Source organism: Squalius cephalus (genome assembly GCF_949319135.1).
Source record: "Squalius cephalus genome assembly, chromosome: 19".
NCBI classification, from domain to species: Eukaryota; Metazoa; Chordata; class Actinopteri; order Cypriniformes; family Leuciscidae; genus Squalius; species Squalius cephalus.
This window is the reverse complement of record NC_137140.1, coordinates 27,521,242-27,546,889: the sequence shown is the minus strand read 5'-3', so window position 1 is coordinate 27,546,889 and position 25,648 is coordinate 27,521,242. Positions and strand designations below refer to the sequence as shown.

At 38.5% G+C, this 25,648-nt stretch overlaps 2 protein-coding genes across 2 annotated transcripts; one reads left to right on the top strand and one right to left on the bottom strand.

Annotated features, from left to right (window-relative positions):
• Nucleotides 1-731: 731 nt before the first annotated feature.
• arl3b (ADP ribosylation factor like GTPase 3b) lies at nucleotides 732-4,995 on the top strand. The gene is made up of 6 exons (XM_079850697.1): nucleotides 732-798; nucleotides 1,239-1,382; nucleotides 1,472-1,588; nucleotides 1,672-1,722; nucleotides 1,808-1,993; nucleotides 2,081-4,995. The coding sequence occupies exons 1-6, from the start codon at nucleotides 796-798 to the stop codon at nucleotides 2,126-2,128; spliced, it is 549 nt and encodes a 182-aa protein (XP_079706823.1). The 5' UTR covers nucleotides 732-795; the 3' UTR covers nucleotides 2,129-4,995.
• An 11,289-nt stretch (nucleotides 4,996-16,284) lies between these two features.
• On the bottom strand, nucleotides 16,285-25,618 carry trim8b (tripartite motif containing 8b). The gene is made up of 6 exons (XM_079852305.1): nucleotides 23,795-25,618; nucleotides 19,655-19,750; nucleotides 19,087-19,320; nucleotides 17,992-18,023; nucleotides 17,767-17,882; nucleotides 16,285-17,631 (listed from the first exon to the last, which is right to left on the bottom strand). The coding sequence occupies exons 1-6, from the start codon at nucleotides 24,365-24,367 to the stop codon at nucleotides 16,988-16,990; spliced, it is 1,695 nt and encodes a 564-aa protein (XP_079708431.1). The 5' UTR covers nucleotides 24,368-25,618; the 3' UTR covers nucleotides 16,285-16,987.
• Nucleotides 25,619-25,648: the final 30 nt, after the last annotated feature.

Here is a 25,648-nt window from a genome sequence, read left to right as displayed (position 1 = left end):
GCTCTAGGTCTAAAATGTTTCCAGTAAAGCATTTCTAACGTGTGTGTGCACAAATTACTTGTATTATACTTTCTACTATTTAGTTTTATTTTATTATTTATTATTATTTATTATTTTTACAGTTCTATTTGCAGACGAAAAAAGCTAAAAGAATTTAGAACCACAGTTCACTCCAAATGCTTATTACAAATCGGACTGTCCGAAAGAGACGACTCTCGAGAGTCATTAACTGATATCTGAATAGCATGTTTTTATATTTTTCTATATATTTATATTTACGTTATGTAGAAATAAAATACTATAGAAATTGTAAAATGTGTAAATGCTTGCTTTTTCGAAATAAATTATTTAAGGAATCGGATCAGATTCGTGAACAAATCGCAGGTTCAGTTGGTTGATTCAAAATTGAATTGATTAAATTTTGATTGATTGAATCAAAACTCGTCGTGTATATTTCTATACATCATTAATACAGTACATCACATTAATTAATCTGTATGTATGTACATAAACCATCTCATATGGATTTGGTCACTGAGTTAGTATTAGCTTTTAAAATATATGTTTTTATTTCTGTATCAAAATATATAATTTATAACGTTATTAATTAACATTAAAATGTATATTTTGTTAGTTTAACTCATAGTTTTAAAATAGTCATCAAAACTAAAATGTTTTTACCGCGAACTACGTCAATTTGCTCCCTTTGAAAATGCACGTAGGTATTGCGTACTACGTCACCCTCTCTTCCCCCTAGTAACCCTCCGCGGCGTCTCAGGGAGGCAGAATCACAAGATGGTGAGTTAAAGCGCTTACAATAAACGAATTATTACCTGTAGACGTTTTTGTTTGAGATTCAACATTATACTCCCCGTCACATTGTGAAATTCAGTCATGTTAGCCGTGTTGTCCGAGGAGAATTGTGGATTTTAGTTTTGTAATCGAGTGGTATTAAAGATGAGCAGCGGTTCTCGGTCGTGGATGAGATTAGCTTGCAAGGACTGTTTAAGTGTCACGACTGTTCGAGAATCGCTTAAGCAAATGTTATGTCTCTTTTTATGCCTATTTTCGGGGGAAACTACATCAAGATTTATTTTCTACATCCCGTTAGTAATAATTGAGTCTCTTGAAACCTGTTTGTTTGTTTGTTTGTTGATGCTCGTGCGTATGACGTCATGATGCAAGCATTGCATAAACTCAGAGCATTGTATAATCTGCGCTATTTACTTGATTTTTAGGGTTTGTTATCAATTTTACGGAAATTGAAAAGTACCCCCGACCAGGAGGTGCGGATATTGCTTCTAGGGTTGGACAACGGTGGCAAGACCACCTTACTGAAACAGTTGGCATCTGAAGACATCACTCATATTACGCCAACACAGGTGACACACATCTCAGAAGAAAGCCAATTAGATTTAATGCATGTACAAAGCAAATTACTGGATCGCTTATGTTACTTTTTTTGTTCTAGGGTTTCAATATCAAGAGCGTCCAATCGCAAGGATTCAAATTAAATGTGTGGGATATTGGTGGTCAACGAAAGATCAGGCCCTACTGGAGGAACTACTTTGAGAACACAGATGTACTGGTGAGATCATCCGTCCGATTAACAGTCATCCCACAATCCACTTTAATTCCAAACACTTGTTTAATTGGATTTTTTGATTTCAGATTTATGTCATTGATAGTGCAGATCGCAAAAGATTTGAGGAAACGGGACAGGTGATGCTTTGTTGTTATGATTGATTTGCTATTCCAAACCATTTCTGCTCTCAGTGTTTAAATAAGTGAATTGATCTACATGCAGGAGTTGGCTGAATTACTTGATGAAGAAAAGCTGAGCGCTGTCCCAGTCCTGGTGTTTGCAAATAAGCAAGACCTGCTCACAGCAGCTCCTGCGTCCGAGATAGCCGAGGGTTTGAATTTGCACACTATCCGAGACCGAGTGTGGCAGATCCAGTCGTGTTCTGCCCTCACCGGAGAAGGAGTCCAGGTCACTTTAGTACACATATTGACAGCAAAATTTGACATATGTCCATTTTTACAATTTTGACTAAATGACTCAAATGTTGTGTTTCAGGATGGCATGAACTGGGTCTGCAAGAGTGTGAATGCTAAGAGGAAATAGAGATACTGTGGCTTTCAGCCTGGATGTGCAGAGGATATATAAAAGTTCATGAGTTTGAAAAAACTGTCAGTAGGTACAGAAGATGAAGACACCCCTTCAAAACTATTTAAACTCACTTTTGCCTCTCTTAATGGGTCTGCTATGGTCCTGTATTCATACAGTGAGTTCAAGATAATAGTATCCTTTCTTTTAATCTCAAAATTAAGAATGTACATCCATGTGATTTCACATTATAGTCAACCATGATTTGAGGTTTCTTTAGTACATTTCAGATCTTAATTCATTCTGCCTTCGTTTCTTGAGATGAACGACTTGTGTTTTTATAATAAACGTTATAGTTATTTAGTGGAATTTGTTAATGAGACATTTGTTGAAGTGGCAGCCTTCATCATTCTTGGTAGTTATTCTAAGGTCATTTCTCCTGAGAGTAACAGAGATACGAATGAATTTACGGTATGCAAATTCAGAAACATCAGTATGTACAGAAGAATAGGGGACCATCGGCAGGATATGAAATACATTTTTGATAATTAAATGTAAATAATGTTCCACATAGCAAATTATTTTCTGCATATATATACTGTTGAATTGTACAAATCCAGCATTTAAGGATTTCTTAGAGCTCTATACTGTAAGTGGCCTGTACAGCTGTAATCTATACACTGACGAGTACAAGAGGAAGTTTGTGATCATCACATCAAGATTATTTCTGTAGTGTCTACGAATGTCATGTTGTGTGTGAAATTGCTGAAGCATACTAAGTAAAACACTGAAAATATGTGCAAGTGTGAAGTTTTATTCGCTGAGAATTGTTTTAAGTCATCATACAATTATGTTTCTGTTTTATTTGTTTGTTTTTTTAATTTGAAATGGAGTCACTGCACCAATGCTTATACATTAGGATATCTGTCAGACACACACCCTCACAACATATGGTGTTGACAGGCACAACGACACACTTCACATACACCTACACTCACATGATATTGCTTATTATCCAATACCATTCTGAAACCATATGGTGTATTGTTGTGTGCTGTATTACCAGTTAAAGGCAAATTTTAATAAAAAAAAAAGATCTTTCAGAATACATAAATGTGGTGTAGGTGGCACTATTGACCATGTTTACCATCCTGGTATTAATTTGTTAGTTCAGTTCCTGATTTTCTATTATTCACTGGCCTTCCAATGGTAAATAAACAGTACTGTGCAAAAGTCTTAGTCCACCATTAGATTTGTTGTTTTAGCAATGGTATAATGACCATATATAATTATTTCTCAGTCTATTTATTAGAATACAACCAGAAAATACAGGGTTCAAGTTCAAATTTATTTGTATAGCACATTTAAAAACAACTACAGTTGACAAAAGTGCTTAACAATGTCAGGATACACACACAAACACAGCAGAAAATATCACAGTATCAAAACTCAAATCAAAATGAAAGCTAAGGTTGTGGTTAGGTAATAATACGGGAGAAATCAGAAAAAAAGAACAGCTTCTATAGGCTAAAGGATCAAGTACTTAGTGTGACTTTCCCTTACACTTGAGCAATAGCAGGACCCCGGCTCTCTTAAACCTTAATGGAATGGAACCCTAATTAATGTAATTGTTAACACCTGTATTTGTCCAACTATTTCATGTCAAAATGACTGCTGGGAAAGAGGTCTATTACGCAAGGTTTGTGCAAGACATGCTTCAGTTGAACACATGTTGTTGGAGTTTAATTCATTGGAAGCTTGCCAACTTTTAACCACGCCATTCAATGCAAAAATCATAATTTTGCATCAGCAAGGCCACTCTGCAAACAAACTGGATACTCAAAATGTTGTATTCAAGCTGTTATAAAGAAATGTGAGGAATTAGGAGATGTCAATGACAAAAAAAGGATTGATGAGAAGTGTCTCAAGAGTTTCTTCTTTGAGAGACCGGAAGAAGTCCAGCAAGGACCTGGCTCAGCATCTGGCAGCTTCATCGGGATGCCAAGTTGACCCTTTCATACTGTCCGAAGTGGAAGGCTAGCAGCTAAGAAACCACTTTTTTAAAAGAGTGGAAAGGCTAAAGATATGCTAAAGCTCACAAAGATTGGAATCCGTGGAAAAGAGTATTATGGAGAGACGAATCCAAGTTTGACAATCTTGGTTCCAATCATCGACAATCTGTGAGAAGAAGAGTTGGCAGAATGAGTGCTTGCAGTCGTCAGTGAAACATGGAGGGTTTTTTTCCTGGTGGGGGGCTGCATTTCTGCAATAGCTTTGGTACAGACAGGTTTTAATTCATCATGCCATTCGTTCTGGAAAGTGCATGACTGGGAATGGTTTTATTTTTCAGCATGAGAACGATCCCAAGCACATTGCTAATGCAGTGAAATCATATTTGGAGAGAAAAACAGCTGATAAAACACTGACAGTCATGGACTGACCTGAATATTATAGAGGCAGTATGGGATCACCTGTGGACAGAGAAAGAAATAAAAGACTGCTAAAATCTAAAGAAGAACTCTGGGAAGTACTGAATGAAGCCTGTTGTAATAGCCTACCAGAAGATAACTTCATAACTTCAGGAAAGTCTCCCTAAAACAGTTCAAGATGTGCTTAGTGTCAAGGGAGGTCACACTAAATACTGACTTTTGCCTGAAGAAGCCATTTTGTTCTATTTTTTGTGTGTGTGGGTACATATTACATCCTGTATTTTCTACTTGCATCTTAATAAAGAGACCGAAAAATAAATGTTTTGTGTATGTGTTGCTAAAACAACACACTCTCTCCATTTGACTTATTATTTAATGTGATGTTAATTGCTGTTTGCTGCCACTGACAACAAATGTATTAATTAAAAACTTTGAACAAACCGTGATTACAAAGCTGCCAGTCGTCAGTGCATTTTCTTTTGCATTTACATTTTTAATGGCCCAAAAGCAAGCCTTAATCTTAATTGAATCAATTCCAGTTAATTAAATCAAAATGAGTTGGTCTGAGTGCGTTTGATCTTTAATGAAGAAAACAGGCTCTGTCCCTTAAAGAGAAGAATCTCATTTTGTCTTTAATGTTTGAGTAAAAAGCAGCCAATGACAAGCAGAAACATTTGTACCACTACCCTTTCCCTCCCCCCTTCTCCTTTGCTCAATCCTGAGCGTATACTTTTTTTAGGCTGAGAGAGCCGTGAGTGGCGGCCATGCTAGCTGAATAGTGTGCTTGAATGAGAACACACCCGACCACTCCCTCCGGTTCCTGCACTCGGCATCTCTGAGTGACATTCACGAGCTGACACGTGCGCCCACAGTGAAACGAGCAGGCTCTATTAAGCCTGAATAAATCCTCCGCCAGCCAGCTCTTTGAGACAGGCAATTAGACAGGCCTCCATACCTCCTTCTGCATCCTAGTGTGAAGGACCCAGCCCTCATCCAGCATTCTTATCCACAGGCTTTTCCTTCCATCTGGCCCTTAGACAAGCCAGAGTAGAAAGACAGTGGGTTTTTGAATTCTGCTTATTGAACTGAGAGGCCCCTTTCTCTCTGATTTAAATTGGTAGTCTTGAAGTGTGGGCGTTTTTGATGGAGGCAGCCAGATATCTTCGTGATGGGTAACAAAGTTCTGGGAGAATGGATTATCATGGAGAGTAAAGCGAAAATGTCAGGGAAAGGGGCATAATTAGCATTATGCTGGTCTGTTTGGTTCCTTTTAATTAAATCTGGCTTCAGATAGAGACGGAAATGAAATGTGCAGCCATTCCAAGCATCGTCTATCAAAAGAGGCCACAGTTGTGCCTGTATGCCAAAGAGTTAATGAAATGCAAGCACTTTAATATGAGGTATGTCATTTTTATGTTTAGTCAGAAAGGTTATTATAGTTTTGCAATTTGATGTATATAACCTACTTGCAAACTATTCTAACTCATTCTTTTTAAATAAAGATTATATTAAACGAATTGTCTGCACAAAATATGACAGCATTGTAATATAACACGCAACGATAAAGCTTGCTAAATTAATTAAAAACATAAAAAGTAAAACACACCTGATGCTTTTTTTTCTTTCTTCATTTTATAGAAGTATAAAGTTAAAAAAAGAAAAAAACCTTGCTGTATTTTTGACTTGAACGCACAAGTCCTACCTTTTCCTACACAAGTCATTTGACACAAAAATGATTTATTTATATTTCTCATTATTTTATTTTATTACTTCTGCTTCTGTTTTGTTTAATATTTCCATTTCAATAATTATATTGAATTTCTACTTAATTTTAGTTCTGTTTTTTAAATCACTATAGTTTTGTCTAGTTTTGTTTTAGAATACGATATTATCCCTTACTTAAACCACACGAGACCACATGCCTGTTCTAAATTCCTCAAATAGCGGTTGCTTGGTTGGTTCTCCTCAGCATCTGTGTTCATATGACAGAAATGCAATAGTCCAGGGTTGGATTAGCGGTCGATCACACCTTATCTAAGATCTAGAGGCTCAGACCAGCTTTCTTGCAATAACATCCTGCAGTCTATGTAACCATAGCAACTCAGAGGGACCTGATTGTGCCTTTAAAGTTGCACAAATAAAAGGGCAACATTGATTTTTATCTCCTTGATGGGATAGTCTTCTCATTTGGCTTCATTTATAACCATTCGGACCATGCTAGATTTATTCACACTCAGTGAGATATTATCAGTGAAAGACTTGGATTCATTCCTTTGTAGTTTCACAGATTGCCTCCATACTTGAATACCTAAATGTATAAAATTACTATACATTTCAGTGCATTGCTATCTATTTATATCTATATCTATTCCATTTATATATATATATGGATTTGTGGACAGAGATTTGTTGCATGGCCTTATCAGCACAGTCACAGACTCCAACACTCGCAGTGGTTTAATCGTCAGTTCAGGATGTAGCACCTCTGTTATTGAGTGCCATTAAAATACTGGCTGTCAGAGGGGTGCAGTGAAGGAGACATAATTATGCACCTCAGCCAGACACAAAAGGCCCAACACCCACACAGATCTCTTCTTCCTGCACGGTGCAGTCAAGCTTTGCCACACGGGACACGGTACCGTAGATCATCGGGATCATCTCGGCAGATTCAGATGTGCACCTAATGACAGCGTTATCATTCTGGAAACACATGGAATGTTCTTTAAGTCTACGCTGTTCTGGATGTGCAGTCTAAGAGGGTCGATAGCTGGTTTTCCTGACCGTGTGCCACCATACACAAGTGTGTGTGGGGTGAGGGGGAGGAGTTAGCACAGTCATTTTTTTGTTCTTTTTTTTTTTTTACTGTGCATTTTGATGGGAATCTGGCAGCTGTTTTGCAGCTGCTGCATGAATAGACCCACCCTGAGGCCTTATAGGAGCCGTTCACACAGAGCGCCTTCTCTCATTCAAAAACCGCTAGATGCGGCGGAAGGTGATAGAATGCAGAGATCTGAACTGTTTTTGACTTAACAGAAAAAAGAAGCAATGAAATCAAAATTAGAGTTTTGTGACCAAATATATGCTTTTATAATGTTCAGTCAGAGCATCTATATTGATGACTTATGTAGCACCGCACAGATTTTTGTCCAATCAAATGTTCTCTGCAGCTTATTTTTGCAACATTTTGATGTTGCAAACTTTATATAATATATTTGCAATAAACTTTTGATGTATTGACATAACTTTTAAGGAATAGTTTTATATTTTGATTGTCATTTGCAATGCTTCATGGGACTTTAGTTCTTTCCCTATCTAAAATCGTTAAGTTCACAGTCTTACCTTAGTGTTTTTGATACATTTTCAAATACTTTTTTGCTTCAAATAATTATAATGCATTATTATAATGCATTTTTTTTTAAATTATGTTCCCGTGAATGTATTATTTTATAAAGGTTGTATTGCATACTGTATTCCCTATGGGGGAAATGAATGGAAAAAATACTTCCAGAACCAATGACATTGAAAAAGCATTGTGCTGGGTACGCCCACTGGCCCAAAATCCTGCCTATGATAAAGTGCTGCAGGGATGACATATTTTTGTAGGCCAAAACCCAGAAATGACTTAACAATTTAGCACTTAGCAATTCATCGTCAAGAAGTCAATTTTTTTAATGGGTTTTTGGTTATGCCAGAAATAAGGTATGTGGTTAACACAAGCTCAAGATATATTCACGTTTTATTCTACAACATAAACTTAATCAGTAATACTCTCTTGTGATGTTTTTTTTTTTTTAAAGCTTTTACTTGTCTTGAAAAAGACAGTTGCTAACACGTGGCTAAATGGGACTAGAATCCAAAATCGCACACTTGAATACTGAATTCACAGTACTCATAATAGAGCAGGCACAAAGTACCCAGATGACTAACTACTTATAGCAAGATTCTGAAGTGTGCATACAATGGACGTTTTACTATTCCATGAGGCCACGGGAGAGGATTTGTGAATGGTTTTATTGGCGGTCGCCAAGTAATTTCTTGTTCAAAATAACTCAAGGGAGTATGTGATTTCAGACACAGCCATCTACTCACCAGTCCGCTTTCAAAGCCTTGTTGTCTTTATAATCATGCTCTTGCAACCTATTATAGCTCGAACTGTGAAGTTGAAGTCATGCTGTAATTTGTTTATAGCCTACGTTTAGCCTTTGCCGATTGCATTTAGGTTTCAAAATTCATAAAAAAAAAAAAATTATTTGGGAAGATTATCATCAACATGAACAAAACATGTAAGAATCATTCACTTTTGTTAGCCAGAACTTATTTTCTGCAATAATCCAAAAGCCAATGGAAAAATCTTACTGTTTTTTTTTGTCGAGGGAACCAGGGTGATGCTAACTTCTGGGTTGGCCTACAAAAATACATCATCCCTTCAGTTCTCTATTGTATATTAAACATCAAATATGTTCTGATCCACTGTAACTGCTTCACACTGCACATTGCTTTCACATTTCGTGTATAGACGGGCGAATTTGTATCACTGGAAACTTGTTTAATCGTGAAAAGCTCATTCCAACAAAACCTGTTGTGCCACACGCAATGCCAACAATTTTAGGCCTACAGACCATGCATCTTTAACCTGAACAACATGCAAAAGTGTTTGAGTTCACTTTTTCTTTCTCTTAGTTTCTGGCTAGTTCACCCCCTTTAGCATCACTGAGGCTGTCAAACTGACAGAGGGAGAGGAATGATGAAAGAGATTCGGGGGGAGGAGGGGCGGGAGAGAGAAAGAAATAAAAGCAACGCCAGGAGAGACACACAGGTGTCTGTGTCAGATCATTGGGCCCAGTGAGGGCTGGCAGAGGAGGGGGGGGGGGGGGGGGGGAGGCTGGTGTTAAATTACAGTGGGCCTGTAAGGAGGGATGATCTGGGTCACAGGGTTCCCAGCATCTCCACTGACACACACAAGGGAGTGAAGCTCATCACCACCATCCTGCTGTTCATTCTCGGTAGACAGAAATACAGGAGAAAATAGAGGAAACAGCACTGGCACGCAGGTACGGTATGAATAGAGCTCGCTCACAAAGCCATAAATATATTTGAAAAACATCTACAATGACATAAGTGAGAAATTAAATGGAAAATTGCAGTACAGTCACTAATAGGCTAAAATGCATGTAGCTCAAAGTATAAAAACGTCCAATCTCTTTTGGAAATCTGTAAAATAGTGCAACCCTTCCATGTGCTGGAAATAACTACCGGTAATCCCTGTCTGTTCAAATCAAACAACAGTCACATTTATTACCATCTGAGAGGGAAAACAGCCTCCGTAAGCAATAGCCAGGACATTAATCCAGCCAGGGTCACAGATAAAAAGCAGAGATCTATTAAGTATTAATGACAGACTGAGCATTGCCAAATCCCTTCTTCCCAAAATGAGGCAAAAGCAACTGGCATTCTTCTATTTTCAACTGAAGCTTTAGTATTCATTGAGTCTTAAAGTCAATGTGAAATCAAAATGGACTCTATTTGCATTTTTAATATATGATTCATCTTTGCATGTTTTTTTCATTATATTTCATCAAAATTTAATAACTCGCTCCACCTCTGAAACGACTTTCCTTGGCCCTGTACCAAACGCGGTTCTCAGCCCTGGTCCTCCTTCGAGTCCACACTTATTTGACGTAATGCTGTTGGGTAGCAGTCGGTTGTGGAGCCCTCATATTGTACAGGCAAGGAAAAAATATGTATTTTTAGGGATGTCAAAGTTAATGCTTAAAATAATACAATACTGTATGTTTAACAGTGTTATTAACATTCACATGATTGGTCAAAATCATAAGATTAATTGCAATTATGACAGCGCTATTTTGATTTAAAAAAATGTGCATATGGATTTGACACAAAACGTTATGAAAAGTAACTGTTTTCATAATATTTAGTTGTTATTGTTAACTAAAACAAAACGATTACAAATAATTTTCGTTAATTGAAATAAATGTGAAATAAAAATGAAATAAAAAAAGTTGATGTATTTTCAAATTACTAAAACTAAAATAAATGAAAGCTAAATAGAAATATAAAAAACCCTTAATTAAACCCTTTAATTATAGTGCATTATAAAATTATAGTGCAATTACATTATAAAAGTTATTTTGGAAACAATTATTTATTTTGTTGTCTTTATAATTGAATATATATATATATGTATGTGTGTGTGTGTGTGTGTGTGTGTGTGTGTCTATTATTTAGTTTGGAAATAGTTACATTATGGAAATAAAATGGCTTGTGAATGTTGGGTTCATCAAACAGTAAAAAAATGGTGAACTGAGTTTCATCTTCCATTCCTTGCGGCTGTTGGCCCCCTCCCTGCAGTAATATTCAGCATTTTAACATTGCAGTATCATCACTGCACATTTATGACAAACCAAAAGCATCTTTTTGATTAATGTCGTTACCACTTCTATTAAAAAATGTCTTAAATCATTAGCTTCAATGCCTTAGACATCTGTCCTGGAGCTAGCAAATCACCAGTTAAGACATCTGGCAAACTCACTTTCATCAGATCCGCTGTCACGTCCGTGAGACATCAGAGCGGCTTTCTCAGCCTCTCTTGTCATGACGACCATCTCCCCCGTCATTCTTCCAGACTCCCATCAACACATTCCCAGCATAAGTGGGCAGACGGCAGACGTGGTGGCATGACAAGTTTGATCGTTCAGAAGGAAGCAACCAGCCTCTAACTAGCTTTTTTTTTCTGGAGACAAAACATTGACATGCACATTGATTCATTCATATGGAGAAACGCCCTGAGGTCGTAAAAATATATTTTGCTAATGTCCTTGCACACATATACACTCAGACACACTGCAAGCAACTCACTGCAGGGGCTATAGGGGAATAATTTCATGGTGCCAGCAGAGACAGATTCCTCTGAAATATGACCAAAGGCATTTCAACAAGATATGACACACACTCCCTCCTTCAGAGCCGTTGAGGGCGCAAAAAGGGCACACGATGAAGAGGACTGTCTTGAGGCAGGAATCAGCAAAAAAAGGCACACGCTGGAGGCCAGGGTCCACACGTCAACCTGAGCTCAGCTGGACTTTCAGGAAAACAACCTGTGCCTGCACTTTGAGACACAGTTAAAATAGCCCAGTGCACAAAGATATTCTTGGCTTTGTGGGTAAAGTTTCCTCCTGTAAAATAGTTTCAGGATTGTTTCTTTCTCGTAAGCACAGCTAAGGGAGCTTACAAGAACACTGAGAGCCAACACACACAAAAAATCACAGTGGCTGTGGACTGCTGAGATATTTTGGACTGTGAAAAACGGTTTAGAGAGAAAAGAGGGTATTATTGCCTAAGAGCAAAACTTTCCATTAATCTAATAGACATTCAGCTTCCTCTGAGACCTTCTAATAGAAGGTCTGGTTACAATAAGCTTCAAAAGCAGCTACTGAATATAAAACCATGAAACCATATGATAACTCTTACCAAAAGAGCCAATGCAGTCACTTGAGGCATTAAAACTGTTTGTGAAATATTTCAGAGTGCCACACCCAGGTAAAAAAGCTGTAGCCTATGATTAATCACTGCTAAGGGCCGTTCTTCCCACTAAGGATGATGACTATAACGATAACTATAAAGTTTTAATATTCATTCCAATTATGAACTCCACACCACAGCTATAATGATGACGACAAAGAAGAACGATATTAATGGAATTACCTTCAGAAGTTTTTTTCCCAGCTGGCAAACGATGAATCCACCCGATGTTGAAGAGCTTGAGCTTTTAAAGTGGCAGAAGACATAACTGCAGCTCCAGTTTATCAAAAAGAGGATGTTATCGTGTGTTGGTTTGGAAGCTAATATAGTTATAGAATGATAAAATTAACAACGATTTTTTTTCTCCAGCTGATGTACGATTTAACACTCACAGCCAATCAGAATCCACCCAATCTCTAGAATTTAAAGTGGCAGACAACGTCACAGTTGGTGCGAACAGGCCTTTGAAAAGTACGTACTTCTTAAGGCCTGTTTAAACCAAGAACGATAACTATAGAAGGATTTAACTGAGCTTTCAGTCACCTTGACAACATAAAAAGGAGTTCTTTTTTTAAAACTGTAGCTTCTTAAAGGATTAGTTCACCTCAAAATGAAAATTTCCTGATAATTTACTCACCCCAATGCCATCCAAGATGTTCATGTCTTTCTTTCTTCAGTGGAAAAGAAAGTAAGTTTTTTGAAGAAAACATTTCAGGATTTTTTACCACACAATGGACTTCAACGGTAACCAAACTGTTGAAGTCCAAATCAATACAGTTTGATTTAAAATGGCTTTGAAGTGCTTCAAAGGGCTCTGCATGATCCCAGCTGAGGAATAGGATCTTATCTAGCGAAACGATCGGTCATTTTCTAAAATAAAATAAAAATGTATATACTTTTTAACCACAATTGTTCGTCTTGTGCTGGTCTGCGACGACAGGCATTGCGTAATCATGTTGGAAAGGTCACGCTGGACATAGGTGGAAGTACCGCCCCACTAATACTTTAAGATACATTACGGAAAGTTTGGTCAAGCTAACCATTTGAAAAATAAATACACTACAAGCTAGGCTACTAAAGAAACGAAACTACACTGAAGCTATTTAACAACACGATCATAATAAATAGCAACTTTGCTTTATGCATGTCATCTTAACTGTAAATATAACAGTTAACATATTTTTAAATTGTCACTTATCATAGCCTACAAGTTATACATGGTCAAATTAAACATTTGTCATTTGCTAAAATCAGAACTATATAACATAGTGTACTACTCTTAATATTTCTGCCATATAAAAATATGGTAAGAGTTACTGTTCCGAACACAGTTTTATTTCAGCCTTACAAATATTAGCCAACCATTACTACCTTTACACACTATTAGCCGATTAGCCTGCTATCTTAGCATGCTTGCTATGTTAACATACGAGGTGCGTCCTCATTGACATAGTTATTCACTGTGCCATTTTGCATTGTGTGAGTAGTGAAAATTCAAAAACATTCTGGGTGTTGTTAATTATCCCCCCCAAAATAACGGAAGTGTGGAATGTTGGACACTGAATTTATTTCAGATGCGGGATGACATCCGGATAACTAGTGCATAGTGTATAGTATGTAATTTGAAACACTGCTTATCACTTAGCCTGTTAGCTACAATTGCTACAAAAGTCTTTTTTGATCATCTATTCTACATGATATAAAAACCTGAGAACTGTTACTATTACTTTTACTAATAGCTACAGACCTATTTTTTGGATAAAAGTATTTTGTTACTGGACAAATATTTTGAAAACAGCTGTACTACTGTCATGCTGATAAAAATACAGCTAAATTAGAATAATAGTGCTACTTTTTGCTAATTGCTCCCCCTTAACTGATCAAATGTCATGATTATGCTATAGCTAACACTCACCAACACACTTGCATAAGATTGAGAAGTTCTGCATCGGTGTGACAGCTTTGGTCTTTGCTAGTAGCAAACAAAGTCATCTACAGTCTTTTCCAATAAGGAAATGAGGCTGTTTTGTGCAGTGCACAGATAAATTGTGCAGCCTTCAGAGAAGCAGTGGCGTAGGATTGATTTTGAAATTGGTGGGGACGGGGACATATATTTTAAGTTTTGATCGAAATTATTGCTAGGGATATATCAGTGTCACTGGATATTGGTAGGGACACGTCCCTAGCGTCCCTACTAAATTCTACGCCCCTGCAGAGAAGTCAGATGTTTTCTTATTCTTTTTTGTTTGTTTGTATATTCTGTGCTTCAGCCTACAAATATATCTGCCTTTCTTTTTTGTTTGCCTTGTGATGCACTAAAAATGCTGAGCTGCTATTTAGAGTCAGGCATCTGACATTCTTTCAAGAAAGAAAAGCCGAAGAGGGGGAGACGAAATCCTGCTCACTCTCGGGTTATACAAACATCACCGAAGACTCATTCTTGCAGATACACACACATACGCAGAGCACCTTGTTCCACATGTAGCCACATGCGAGCGGCAGGCATCCAATTCAGATTGCTCGGCTTTAGTCACACAGATTATTAATAAATCTTTGGTTTCTGTTCATGCACACACACACAAAAACCAGACTGAACAAGAGGCCTTCATTTTTGTCAGTTGCAACTTGCAAGATATACATGAATTATTTCCACTGGTTTAGCAAAATCAGCAAATGTCAGCATATGCAGATTACACCCATGCTTTTCACTATTTGCCTCACTATATATTTTTCACAAGCCATTGTGAACACCCTGAAAGGTGGCAGTGTCTATATTATGCTAAAGCTTGTGAATTTGCATAAAATCTCACATTTAGCATACAAAGCAGTAGCAAAAACATTAATAGGAAAAAAAAAGGCTCTTATTGAAGTGCTCAAGTCATAACAAGACTGAGTGGGTCACTGTCAGTTGAGAGATGAAAACAATGAGAATCTAACCACCGTTGACCTAAATTTCTTGTCTAGAAATCAGTAAATGAGGCAAAGGGCATTTTCACAGAACATTTGCATGTTTCCACTTTCGTTTTGTTTGATTGGTTATAGATTTAACCCATAGATCTTATTCACCACAACCTCTGTGCATTGAAAATGGCTTGACTCTCTTTTTTTTAAACAAGCAAACAAACAAAAAGTGCATGTTTCTCAAATTCATTCGCATCTGCACAACATTTCTTAAGTCTGGTCTAGGCTAGGTTTCACAGACAAGGGTTAAGACTAGTCTCAGACTAAAATGAATGTTTGAGCTGTTTTAACTGAAAGCAACTTGCACTGACAAATCTTAAAATATGTCAGTGCCATTGTTTTGTCTCAAGATGCACACCAGTAATGTTTTTTTCTAAGGTACATTTATAAAAGCTTCTTAAATGTCCTAATTGAACCAAAGCCTAATCCTGGCTTAGTCTAAGACCTGTCTGTGAAACCAGGCCTTAAGGTTGAGATTTTTATGATACAGCCTAAATAAAAGAAACAACAGAAAGAAAAACTTCTTAAACTTGAAATTAGCATTTATTTGAACAAGGTTCTTTCCAAATTACAAGTCTGTATTTTTCATTTCACAAAATATTTACAACAGAAAATCCCTCCATTTTATCCCAAGTATTCAGTTAGTTTCGTAACGTTCATTGGTCAATGTTTCTTTTACTTAAGTAGTTCTAAAAAAAAAAAAAAAAAAGTAAAATAAAATAATAATAAAACAAACCAAAAACTTCATTCCCTGTTTCAAAAGTCATTTTTTAACTGCTAGAAGTTTTATTATTTTTCTACGAGTGCTCATAAACTCTTTTCCACATGCACTCAGTAACAAACAGGAAGCCAGAGGCTCCGTTGCTTGGAGCCGGAAATGGCATGAAACACAAGGAAGAACAATTACAGCATGACAGTAAATGCAGAGGCATCAAGTGCACCATGACCCTCTGAACACAGGCCATCTAGTCTTCGGCTGACACTTTGCGCTAAAGCCACCGTTGAGTAGGATATAATGAGAGGCCACGGTAAACACGAAAGAATGTGAAACCAATGCACCCTGCGTTTAACATACAGGATGTAAAGGGTGCGTTTCTGTGGCTTTGAAGGGCGTGAGAGAGAGAGAGAAAGACAGCGCCGTCTGGATGGGGACCAGACTGAAGGTTGTGGGTGGAGGCACGTTCTCGGTTAGCCTAAGGAGAGGACTGCGAACCAAGGTGAAGGACATTTCCATTAAAAGCTGCATTCAGTAGGGAAGGTCAAGCCAAATGAACAATGGCGGCGATGACAATGCTGTGCTGTTCCAGTTTCCGGGTCTGTTAAAAACTGAACTAACATGTGCTTGTGCTATTTGTGATGAATAATAAGACCACAGACTCCAATTTAAACTAAATGAAAGCTTAAATATGGAAGGCTGGGAAAACTATACAGAGTTTTTGCACATGGGTGTTTTAACAAACAACAACCATGTGAAGTTAATAAAACTTTGTGGGCTAGAATTCTCTCAACAGTTAATTCGCCTTAAGTTTCATTAACAGCTGACTTAATGGTTTTACTGCTGACGTCCATCGTTTCGCCCGATGAGTCAACGGTAATTGCGCAAAATTTGGATCTTACAAAGAAAGTGCAACATTATTGATGATTCAACAAAATGACAGCGTTCTCCGTTATTTCTGCGTCTCTTGCAAACAGTGAGTGTTATTTTTAGAAGAGCAACTTGCGTTCATGGTACATAATCACAACACCATTAGTGCCTAAATAATGTGCAAAGCTATGCTTGACTGTGATATTAACATTTTTTTCCTCACTGCTCTCGGACATCAGCAGTTCATTCTAAATGATTGATAAGATCTGCATACAAAAGTGCCTCACATGCATCTCTTTAAGACATCTCTAAGTGGAAAAAGACGCCCCAACTGGTGACTGGCAGCAGTCACTGGAGCAAAGGTTAACTGGTGACGTAATGCTTGGTGGAAGACTGGCCGTAGAGGCTGTAGAAGTCAGTGTGCCTGTGCGACTGAGAGGCGTCGATCCAGTCGCGCATGGACAGGCTCTGGAGAGACTGGGACATGGCCGGGGCCGAGGGCAGAGGGGCGTGGGAGTACTCCTGCGAGCTCACCGGCCAGGGGAAGGAGCTGGAGCGAGGGTAGGGTGGATGTCCACGGTGGTTGGACACGGAGGGCACCCCTGAGCAGTAACAGTTATCGACCGTGCACATCAGGATCTTCCGCGCACCGTACTGGGGCAGCTGGGAGGCGCTGCCGTTTGGGTAATGGGAGTGCGGGAATACCGAGGCGGAGTGCGGTAGGGGTTGCGAGCCGGAAGCTGAGCTGCTGCTTCCTACATGCTGGGTGGAGCCACACGGCCCTAGAGCTTGCTGGGAGGACTGACCTTCGCCTGGGGCAGAGCCCTGAGTGAGACTCAGGCATGGCTGCTTGGCAGCACCAGGACCTGATGAGGTGGAAGAGTCCATGAAGCTAGCGCCCGCTCGGCTGCTCCCGCTACCTTCGGGGAATGCCACGGAGTGCCTGCGCTTCTCGCACAGATACGCCGGAATACTCTGAAAAAAGTTTGCGGGAGCACTGAACGGAGCTGAAAATGAGAGGGAATGAGATCCAAGTATTAAAAAATGATTATGGAAATGGTTAATTATTAAAGAAAAGCGCATACAACATCAGAAGGTTTTATATAATTAACACTTAAATATGTGCAATTTTTCATACATACCTTCCAGCATCTTGCAGAGGTTTTTCTCTCTTTTCGAGATTTCAGACAGAAAGAGTTTGGAGTTGAGGCTGCCCACTTTGTACGGTGACAACGTGATGCCCACATACGACTGAGACCTAGAGTTCAAAACCAAGTTAATGTTTACACTTAAAACAATAGCAGGACAGGAATGATGACTAATGAGACTTATGATAATGATTCATGTATGAAAACACAGTGACTCACCTGTCCATTAGTATTTTCACAGATTTTGTGTTCTAAACAGAAAAAAAGGAAATTGTATATAAGTATATAAAATTGTGCATCAGTATAAATAAATATTGAAATACGGAAGAAAAGAAAAACCAAAGTAACTATGTAAATTTCAGAGAACAAGCCTGGAATGTAGTTTTGCATTGTTTCCATTCTCATTGTTCTAATAATAATAATAATAATACATTAAAAAAAATGCCATTATAAAAGTAAAAGTTACAAGTCAAGATGCAAATAATATATTAAAAGCCTTCGCCTAGAAAAAAATAAATCTATGGAAATGGAAGTTTGTGTCTCAGCTTTATAGTGGCATATAAAAATATTGATAAATAAAAGATGGAGACAGCAAGCTGGCCCAACCCACTAGTGTTGTGTGAGGGTTTTTGCACAACAAAGTTGTTGTGTGGGTTTTGGCACTCAAAATAAAGCCAAAAAAAAAAAAAAAAATCCCATAACAGATTTTTTGCCAGTCAACTGAATGTAAGAAGCTAAAATAAGACTGCAGTGAATACAAGCGATTCAAGGACAAGATGATAAGAGATGCATGTGGAGCGTGCATGTCTGCAGCAGACTTTTATTCAGTTTGTGAATAGCAAAAAAAACTTCTAGGAGTGTTTTCCTTTGAGAAGATGGCCAAATCTATATTTCTTGATTTTTCCAATAGAAATAGAAATTATGCTAACCGGTATTTGTTCAACCCCATGCTAAACATCTGATGTCTCGTTTGATGAATATCTCATCTTGTAGTTTACCTCAAGGACAACAAATAGCTGAATCTGATTTTAAAAATGTCACTTTATATTTCCTGGATTCCAGATAGGTGACCTATGTATCTAGCACATGAAAAATGGATGCCTATTCGGCATGGGGCTAAAAATAATAATTTCCTGGCACCTGATATAGTTTGCTATAAATCGAGTTCACCAATAGCAGCCTGGCACAAAAAAAAAAACTTCATAATCCTCATCATGATAAAAGGCAAAGGCACTTTAAAACACTGCTAAATGTCACCATTTATAATAAACACAGGCCATGTAATATTGACAATGGCAATAAAAGTCAGGTCACCTTCATAAAACCGATTTCCTCTGCCTTATCGAAAACCATCTGAATGGAGCTGAGCAGTTTCTTTGCCTCTTGCTGTTTCTGGTGAAGCTGCAGGGCCTGTGCCGAGTTCTCCTGGCAGAACTTGGAATGGGCCTTATCCAGAACCTCCAGGGTCTTCCCCAGATCTTCCTCCAGGAGCTGCTGCATTTTCTGATACTGCAGTTGCACCTCCTCCTTCAGGTGTTGCACTTTGTCCTGAGGTTCCACAGAGAAGCACAAAACCATAAATTATTATGCAAGTCCTGTGGTGTCTTAACAATGGGGGTTATGCAGAGACTGCATCTGATGTGGATGATTAGGAAGAGCCACTGAGGAACTGGATTTGTTATGGTACAAGAACCAGGCATAACCTTTATCACAAACCTGTATGAATGTACTAATGTGGTCATTAATCACATTAATAGGAAGAGCGTCCTGTATTAAAAAGCTAAGAGTTTAGTTCCAAAGCAAAGGATGTAGTTGTTCTGCTAATAATAATAATAATAATAATGTGATTTAGCTCATCATCGTTTGAACATATCACACTTACTTCCATGAGACATTTGTCAGATTCTAATTTGTAGAGTTGCTCTTCTATGTCCTGAACACGGTCCTCGATCCGATCCTGCTGTTTAATCAGCATTTGCTGCAATACAAAAAGAACTGATTAGGTCAACATTGTTTTTTTAATTCTAATATATGTTTGGCTAAATTTGACTAAATCAGAATATCTGGCAATGTTGAGACAATCAAAATCATGTGATAACCATACTGTAACTCATTATAAATATAGTAATAATTACATTAAAAAAAAAATAGAAAAGAGTGAAATAATCATAAACCATTTTTTACCACAACCAACCAAATTTGCTCCTGGTTTTCAAAGAATATTGTCAGTTAAGACCATACTTGAGATGAAATAAGGATAAAAAAAATAAAATAAAAAAAAACATCACTTGTGAGCAGAATATGTACTGCATCTGCAAAGCAATTTGTATGCAATTATGCAAAATTATGCAAAAACTATAAACATATTATTTGTATATTAATGACACATAATGCGAGCTAAGATATTACCCAACCCAATTTTATTCCTCTCTTTAAAAATGTAAACCACCGTCATTTATGAAAAACACAACATGACTTGAGGTGGAGTGGAAATGACACTTTGGTGAAAATGATAGCATTCAGAACAAAAAAATAAAATAATTCTCCTGTGTACATGATGTGTTGGACTTTGTTAATAAAGCAAGGAAGAATCACAAAGCTACAGTAATGACATGTTTCTAAGGAAACTTAAAATGTGCATTTAATACATCCTAATATTAACAATGTAGCTGAATTATACATGAGCAATAAAATTCATGAATATTCAATATTTATCTCAGTCCGAAGATCCAATATAAATGACAATGAGTAGAATGCAAGCTATATGCTATAAATAAAAGACGACAAGATCCGTGTTCTACATTAGTAATGTTGGAATATAAATTCCGTTTGATCTATAAACTAAGAATTCTTCATAGTGTAAAATAATTTTCAGTCTCGTTTTATTTCTAGACAATCTAGTATTTATATTATTAACTAGCATATTCTTTCTAAAATAGTTCTTTTAAAAACTACATAAAGAATATGAGAATGTGGCACTGAGACAAAAAGACTGGTTCTGTTGTGATGGGACAAATGTAACTTTGCTAACTTCCTGTTTCTTTCTTTTCAATGAATGCAATTGTCAAGGCCCCGCAGAGAAGGACTGGTGGCTGAAGAGGAATTTCAATTATTTTCCTTTCATATTCAATGGCAAACAAAGGGAAAAAAAACACAATCAACAAACGACTTGCGACGCCTGACAGAAGTTCAGTGGTACCTAAGGAACAAACCAAATTAGTTTTAATTAAACAAACGCCGCGTGCGAGAGGCAGTCACCAAAAAGAAGGTGGGGGGTGCTGTCATGGCAACAAAGCTCTTTTTTTCATATCTGTATATTCAGAGGGGAATATGAGGGAGGAAAAAGGAGGAGGAGAAGGAAAGACAGCATAGAGGAGAGCAAAGAGAAAGAACGAAGGCTCATTTCACACTGTCTTTCCCCATTTTGTCTTTGTCTGCGTCCGAGGCAGAGACAAATCGTGTTGACCCTGTGAGTGTGTATTTTGGAGCAAAGCTCCGTAATGAATGCAGGCTAGCTCACAGATAAAACTGCTTCCTGTAGAAAGAGGACAAACCTCAACCACATCAAGCCACTTATGCTCAAAAGCTTACAGGCGAAAAACAGGACTTGCGCTGCCAAAGTTGACTGAGGGCATGTCTAATTCAGTAACGTGACGTCAAATTTTAATAACCTCACAAAGCTTAAACAAAACAGGTATTCTTCATAGAAGCAAAGAAGTCAATTTTGGTATTTTTCTTCATACTTGAGAGAAACACTCTTATATAATTCTGATTCATCTCAGCTACAAAGAGTAAAAAACAAAGGGAATCAATGTCAGTCTTCAGAATGCAGCAGTACAGGACAAACGCAAGACCCAGAGAGGGATGCGCTGCAAACTAATGATCTTCAATCACACCGTCTGACAGACGCTTATAACAGCTGACTGTACCCTCTGTGCCAAATGAACTACATCAATCACTGCCGATGATGCGCGCAGCCAAACCTTTTCCTTTCAACAGATTTTGTTTGCGGAGCGCATGACAAATTGGATCCACAATCACATGGTACTGGGTAAACTGACTTCTTTTTGCGCATCTCGCTTGTCCATCAACTTGATTTTCTTTCAATTTAAGATGTGGATCCAAGGAATTGTATTGGGCTGTGAATCAGACTCATACAGACTACACTAACCTCTCTACATTACCAAATACACCATATATTTACAGCAAGATATGCAATATTCATTTCAGTCCGGCTGGAGATCTACCTCATATAAAGTTTTACAGGAATGATACTTTATTAAAAGCCATATGGAGCCGTTTTCAACCTATACAGCTACTTAATACAGTCATTTAAATGGATAGTTCACCAAAAATGAAAATGTGGTCATCATATTTACTTACCTTCATGTCCTGCATGAAAACCTGTATGACTTTCTTTCTTTTGTGGAACAAAAAATTTTAATGCATTTTTGTCCATACAATGTCCAGTTTTGTTTTGGACTCCATTGACTTTCATTGTAGAGACAAAAATGTTCTTCTAAATATCTTCTTTTTGTTCTGCAGAAGAAAGAAATGACAGGAGGGTGAATCATTTTCCAAAATTTTAATTTCGGATGAACTACCCTTTGAAATACTGTGAATTTGGCGGGTGGTGACGCGCGCCAAAATGGCCAACAATACATGATTGGTTTCTGAAAACACAAGTTCGCCATCTTCTCCTTTACAGATTGAATTGGTGTTTATATATTCTACATCAACAATCAGGACCAGAAGAAAGGTCAAGAAGCAGAAAACCGCATGGAGACAGAGAATGTCTTTGAAGCTCTAGGATCTAAGACCATGGCCTAATTGTAGTGACTGATGAGCTCGGGCTGCCGGCAGAAGCCTGGAGGCTGGAACCTAATACCTCATGGCAGCGGTGCTGGCTTGCCATCCAGGACGGACCTCTCTCAAGGGGGAATGGGGGTAGGGTGCTCAAAATCACTGTCATTTCAAACCAGCGTCTCCTCCGCCAAGGTCAGAGTGAATGAGGCAATAGCAACCTTGCCCTGAGCTACAGCCCCAGACAGAGCAATTTTGCCTTGTAGCAGATGAATGTGGAAAGACAAACGGTGTCCATCAAAGGCGGTAAACATTAGATTCACAAACACGTGCTACCTGCAGAAAAGAACACTGGAAATCCCAAAACATCCCAAACATGGTTTCAGTATCAAATAGCTTGGGCAACACAACAACTAGAGTTCATCTTGTAGATTGATTGGTCATTGCCTGCATGTCCTGTCACAGAAATGCCTGAGATAACTGATGGCATTTGATTTATATAATCAACATAAATGGAAATGATGCTGACAGCAAGCACATGAATCAAATTAGAGGCACGCGAGGACTGCTTGACCTTTTATAAACATAAAGCTACTGTAAAGGAAAAAAGCATAGGCTAATATGTAACTCTCAGCCACATCCAGTATTAACTAAAGATGTATGTTTTAAACATTAGGAGCAAATATAATATTGAAGCAGTTTAAAAACCCCACTCTGGCTGTGACACTGAATTTTATTTGGTTTTAGGTTCATGAATTGCCTATAAAAGAAGAAGAAAAACAAAAAATCTTCTATAGCATTGTGCATTGCTGATTATTTAAAACAAGAAAATCCAGGTTGTTTTGTTGCAGCGTGCCTTGAAAATGCAAGGGGTTGTTAAGGGTAAATTAAATCCAAATCTGGCCTTTTCCCTCATCTGTGCCACAGAAAATAAGACTCATCATTAAATTCTCCAGTCGCAGTCCTCCCCCTCCCCAAAACGCCACGCAAGGATGCACCTGTGCTGGGAAGATAAGCCCAGAGGAGAGCTTCGGTATTGTTTGCAGCTCTACCCAATTGTTTATCATTCAAATGGAAAAAAAAAAAGGGGGAAGGGGACTGAATAGTTAGCAACTACATCGGTAAACCTCACCGTCTCATCCACCAAATCCAGAAGTGAACCACAACCTTGAACCTGGAAGTAAAAAACATAGCATGTGAAGAAGTAGTGGCCACTTACTCTGATATCGTTTCGTCTGACTTCTATATCGCACACCGCATGGCCGTGGTTGGTGGCACATCTGGAGAAGCAGCAGTACTGGCAGACGGCCACATGCTCGGTTTCACAATGATACAGTCTGTATTCGTCATGCTGTGGACAGCTCCAGGCCCGCACGTCCTCGGCATCCACCAGTAAGTGTCCAGCGTTGGAAGAGGGCTGTTGGAGATGGGTCTGTACATGGGAATGGCAGCAGGGAGCATTGCACCTGAGGCAAACCTTCTGGGCTTGAAGCGGAGGACCACGCCGGCACAGAATGCAGTGCAAGACTGCTGGCGTCTTCTCAACGTTTAACGCATTGAACTTCTCCACAATGTTGGACAGCTTGTGGTTCTTCTCCAGAGCTGGTTTTTGGCTGTAGGCATGGTTGCATTCGGGACAGCGGACCATTCCTGCATCTTTAGACCAGGCCTCATTGATACACATGCGACAGAAGTTGTGTTTACAAGGGAGCTGAACTGGCTCCGAGAACACATTCAAACAAATCGGGCATATGAGCTCTTCCTCGAGACAGTTCTTCCAGTTCTCAGCCATTTTTAATGCTCACAAAGTCAAGGTAAAAACTGCATAAAATAGGCCTTCCTCTGGCGATACCTGAAATGGGTGGAGAGGGAACCACAAGGACCTTGTTTTACCCCACAAACCTCAACTTTGTGCCAATGAGAGTATGAATACTCCAGCTGAGAATACTTTTAGCTCAAGGAAACATCATTACACCACCCACTTCTTCATTCGTTTGTCAACTGTAGGCGTCTCGAGAATTTGGTGTTGCCACAGCACTAAAGTGGACTTTTCTGTCTTGTGACTTTAAATGCCAACACACTTGTTCATATCCTACATTTGTGGCTCTGATTCGCCCACTAGTTATCTATTACGACTATGAATAATCCAGTCTGCTGACGACCAGCTTGACAGCTTCTCGTTTACAAGGTAAAGACACGTTGATAGGCCGTTTTTCGAGAACAGCCTCGAGCGAGAGACTAATAAAAGCTTTTGAAAAGTAAATTATAATTCTCACGACAAGGCTTTTGTTGTTTTTTACCGCTGCTATTTTGACATAGCATTACACTGACATGGATTTTATCCCCAAAGAGGATTATAATGGTTCTCCATACAGACGTGCATTACACTTTACATTAAAATATTCATATCGCACATCCACGTAGCGTGTTTTATAGTTGAATTTCATAGAAAATAACGATCTTAACCAGACCAATCGGTTAATTCTTACACATATGTGTAGACTACGCGCATACTAGACTTCCCCCTCATTATAACAAAGGAACATAGAGAGAACATACACTGGTATGTAACCAAGTCAAGAGAAAACTGGACTGCCAAGTGCCTTCACTTTGATCTCTTCAGGCGAGAAATAAATGAAGTCTTATTCCGATACACCTCCAAAAATAAACAGACAGCGAAACGGAGTGGTTCTTGCTACTGGAGTCTGTCATCTGCCATCTTGCGTCCCTCTTTAAAAATGAAAAAGAAAACGTCTCTGTTTGGCCCCCATCAAGCCTCTCTCGCTTTAGTGCTTAAAAGAAATTAAAAGTGGATTACAGGCGTGCGTTTCTTCGCTGGTTCCGAATCCTATCGTGGCTGATTCCTGAGAACGTGCATCCATGGGTCGATCCTCAAAACGAGCCGATCTCACCATGGTATTATTTATGGTTTTTCCTCTTCTCTCGTCCAGGCTTTGATGAGGGTTGGAATGCAAGGACAGAAAAGAGAGTTTCAATACACACAGAGCTTCACACTCGCTCCTCCCCTCCCAACGACCACTCCGCCAATCACGTGACTCATCACTGCTTTGAC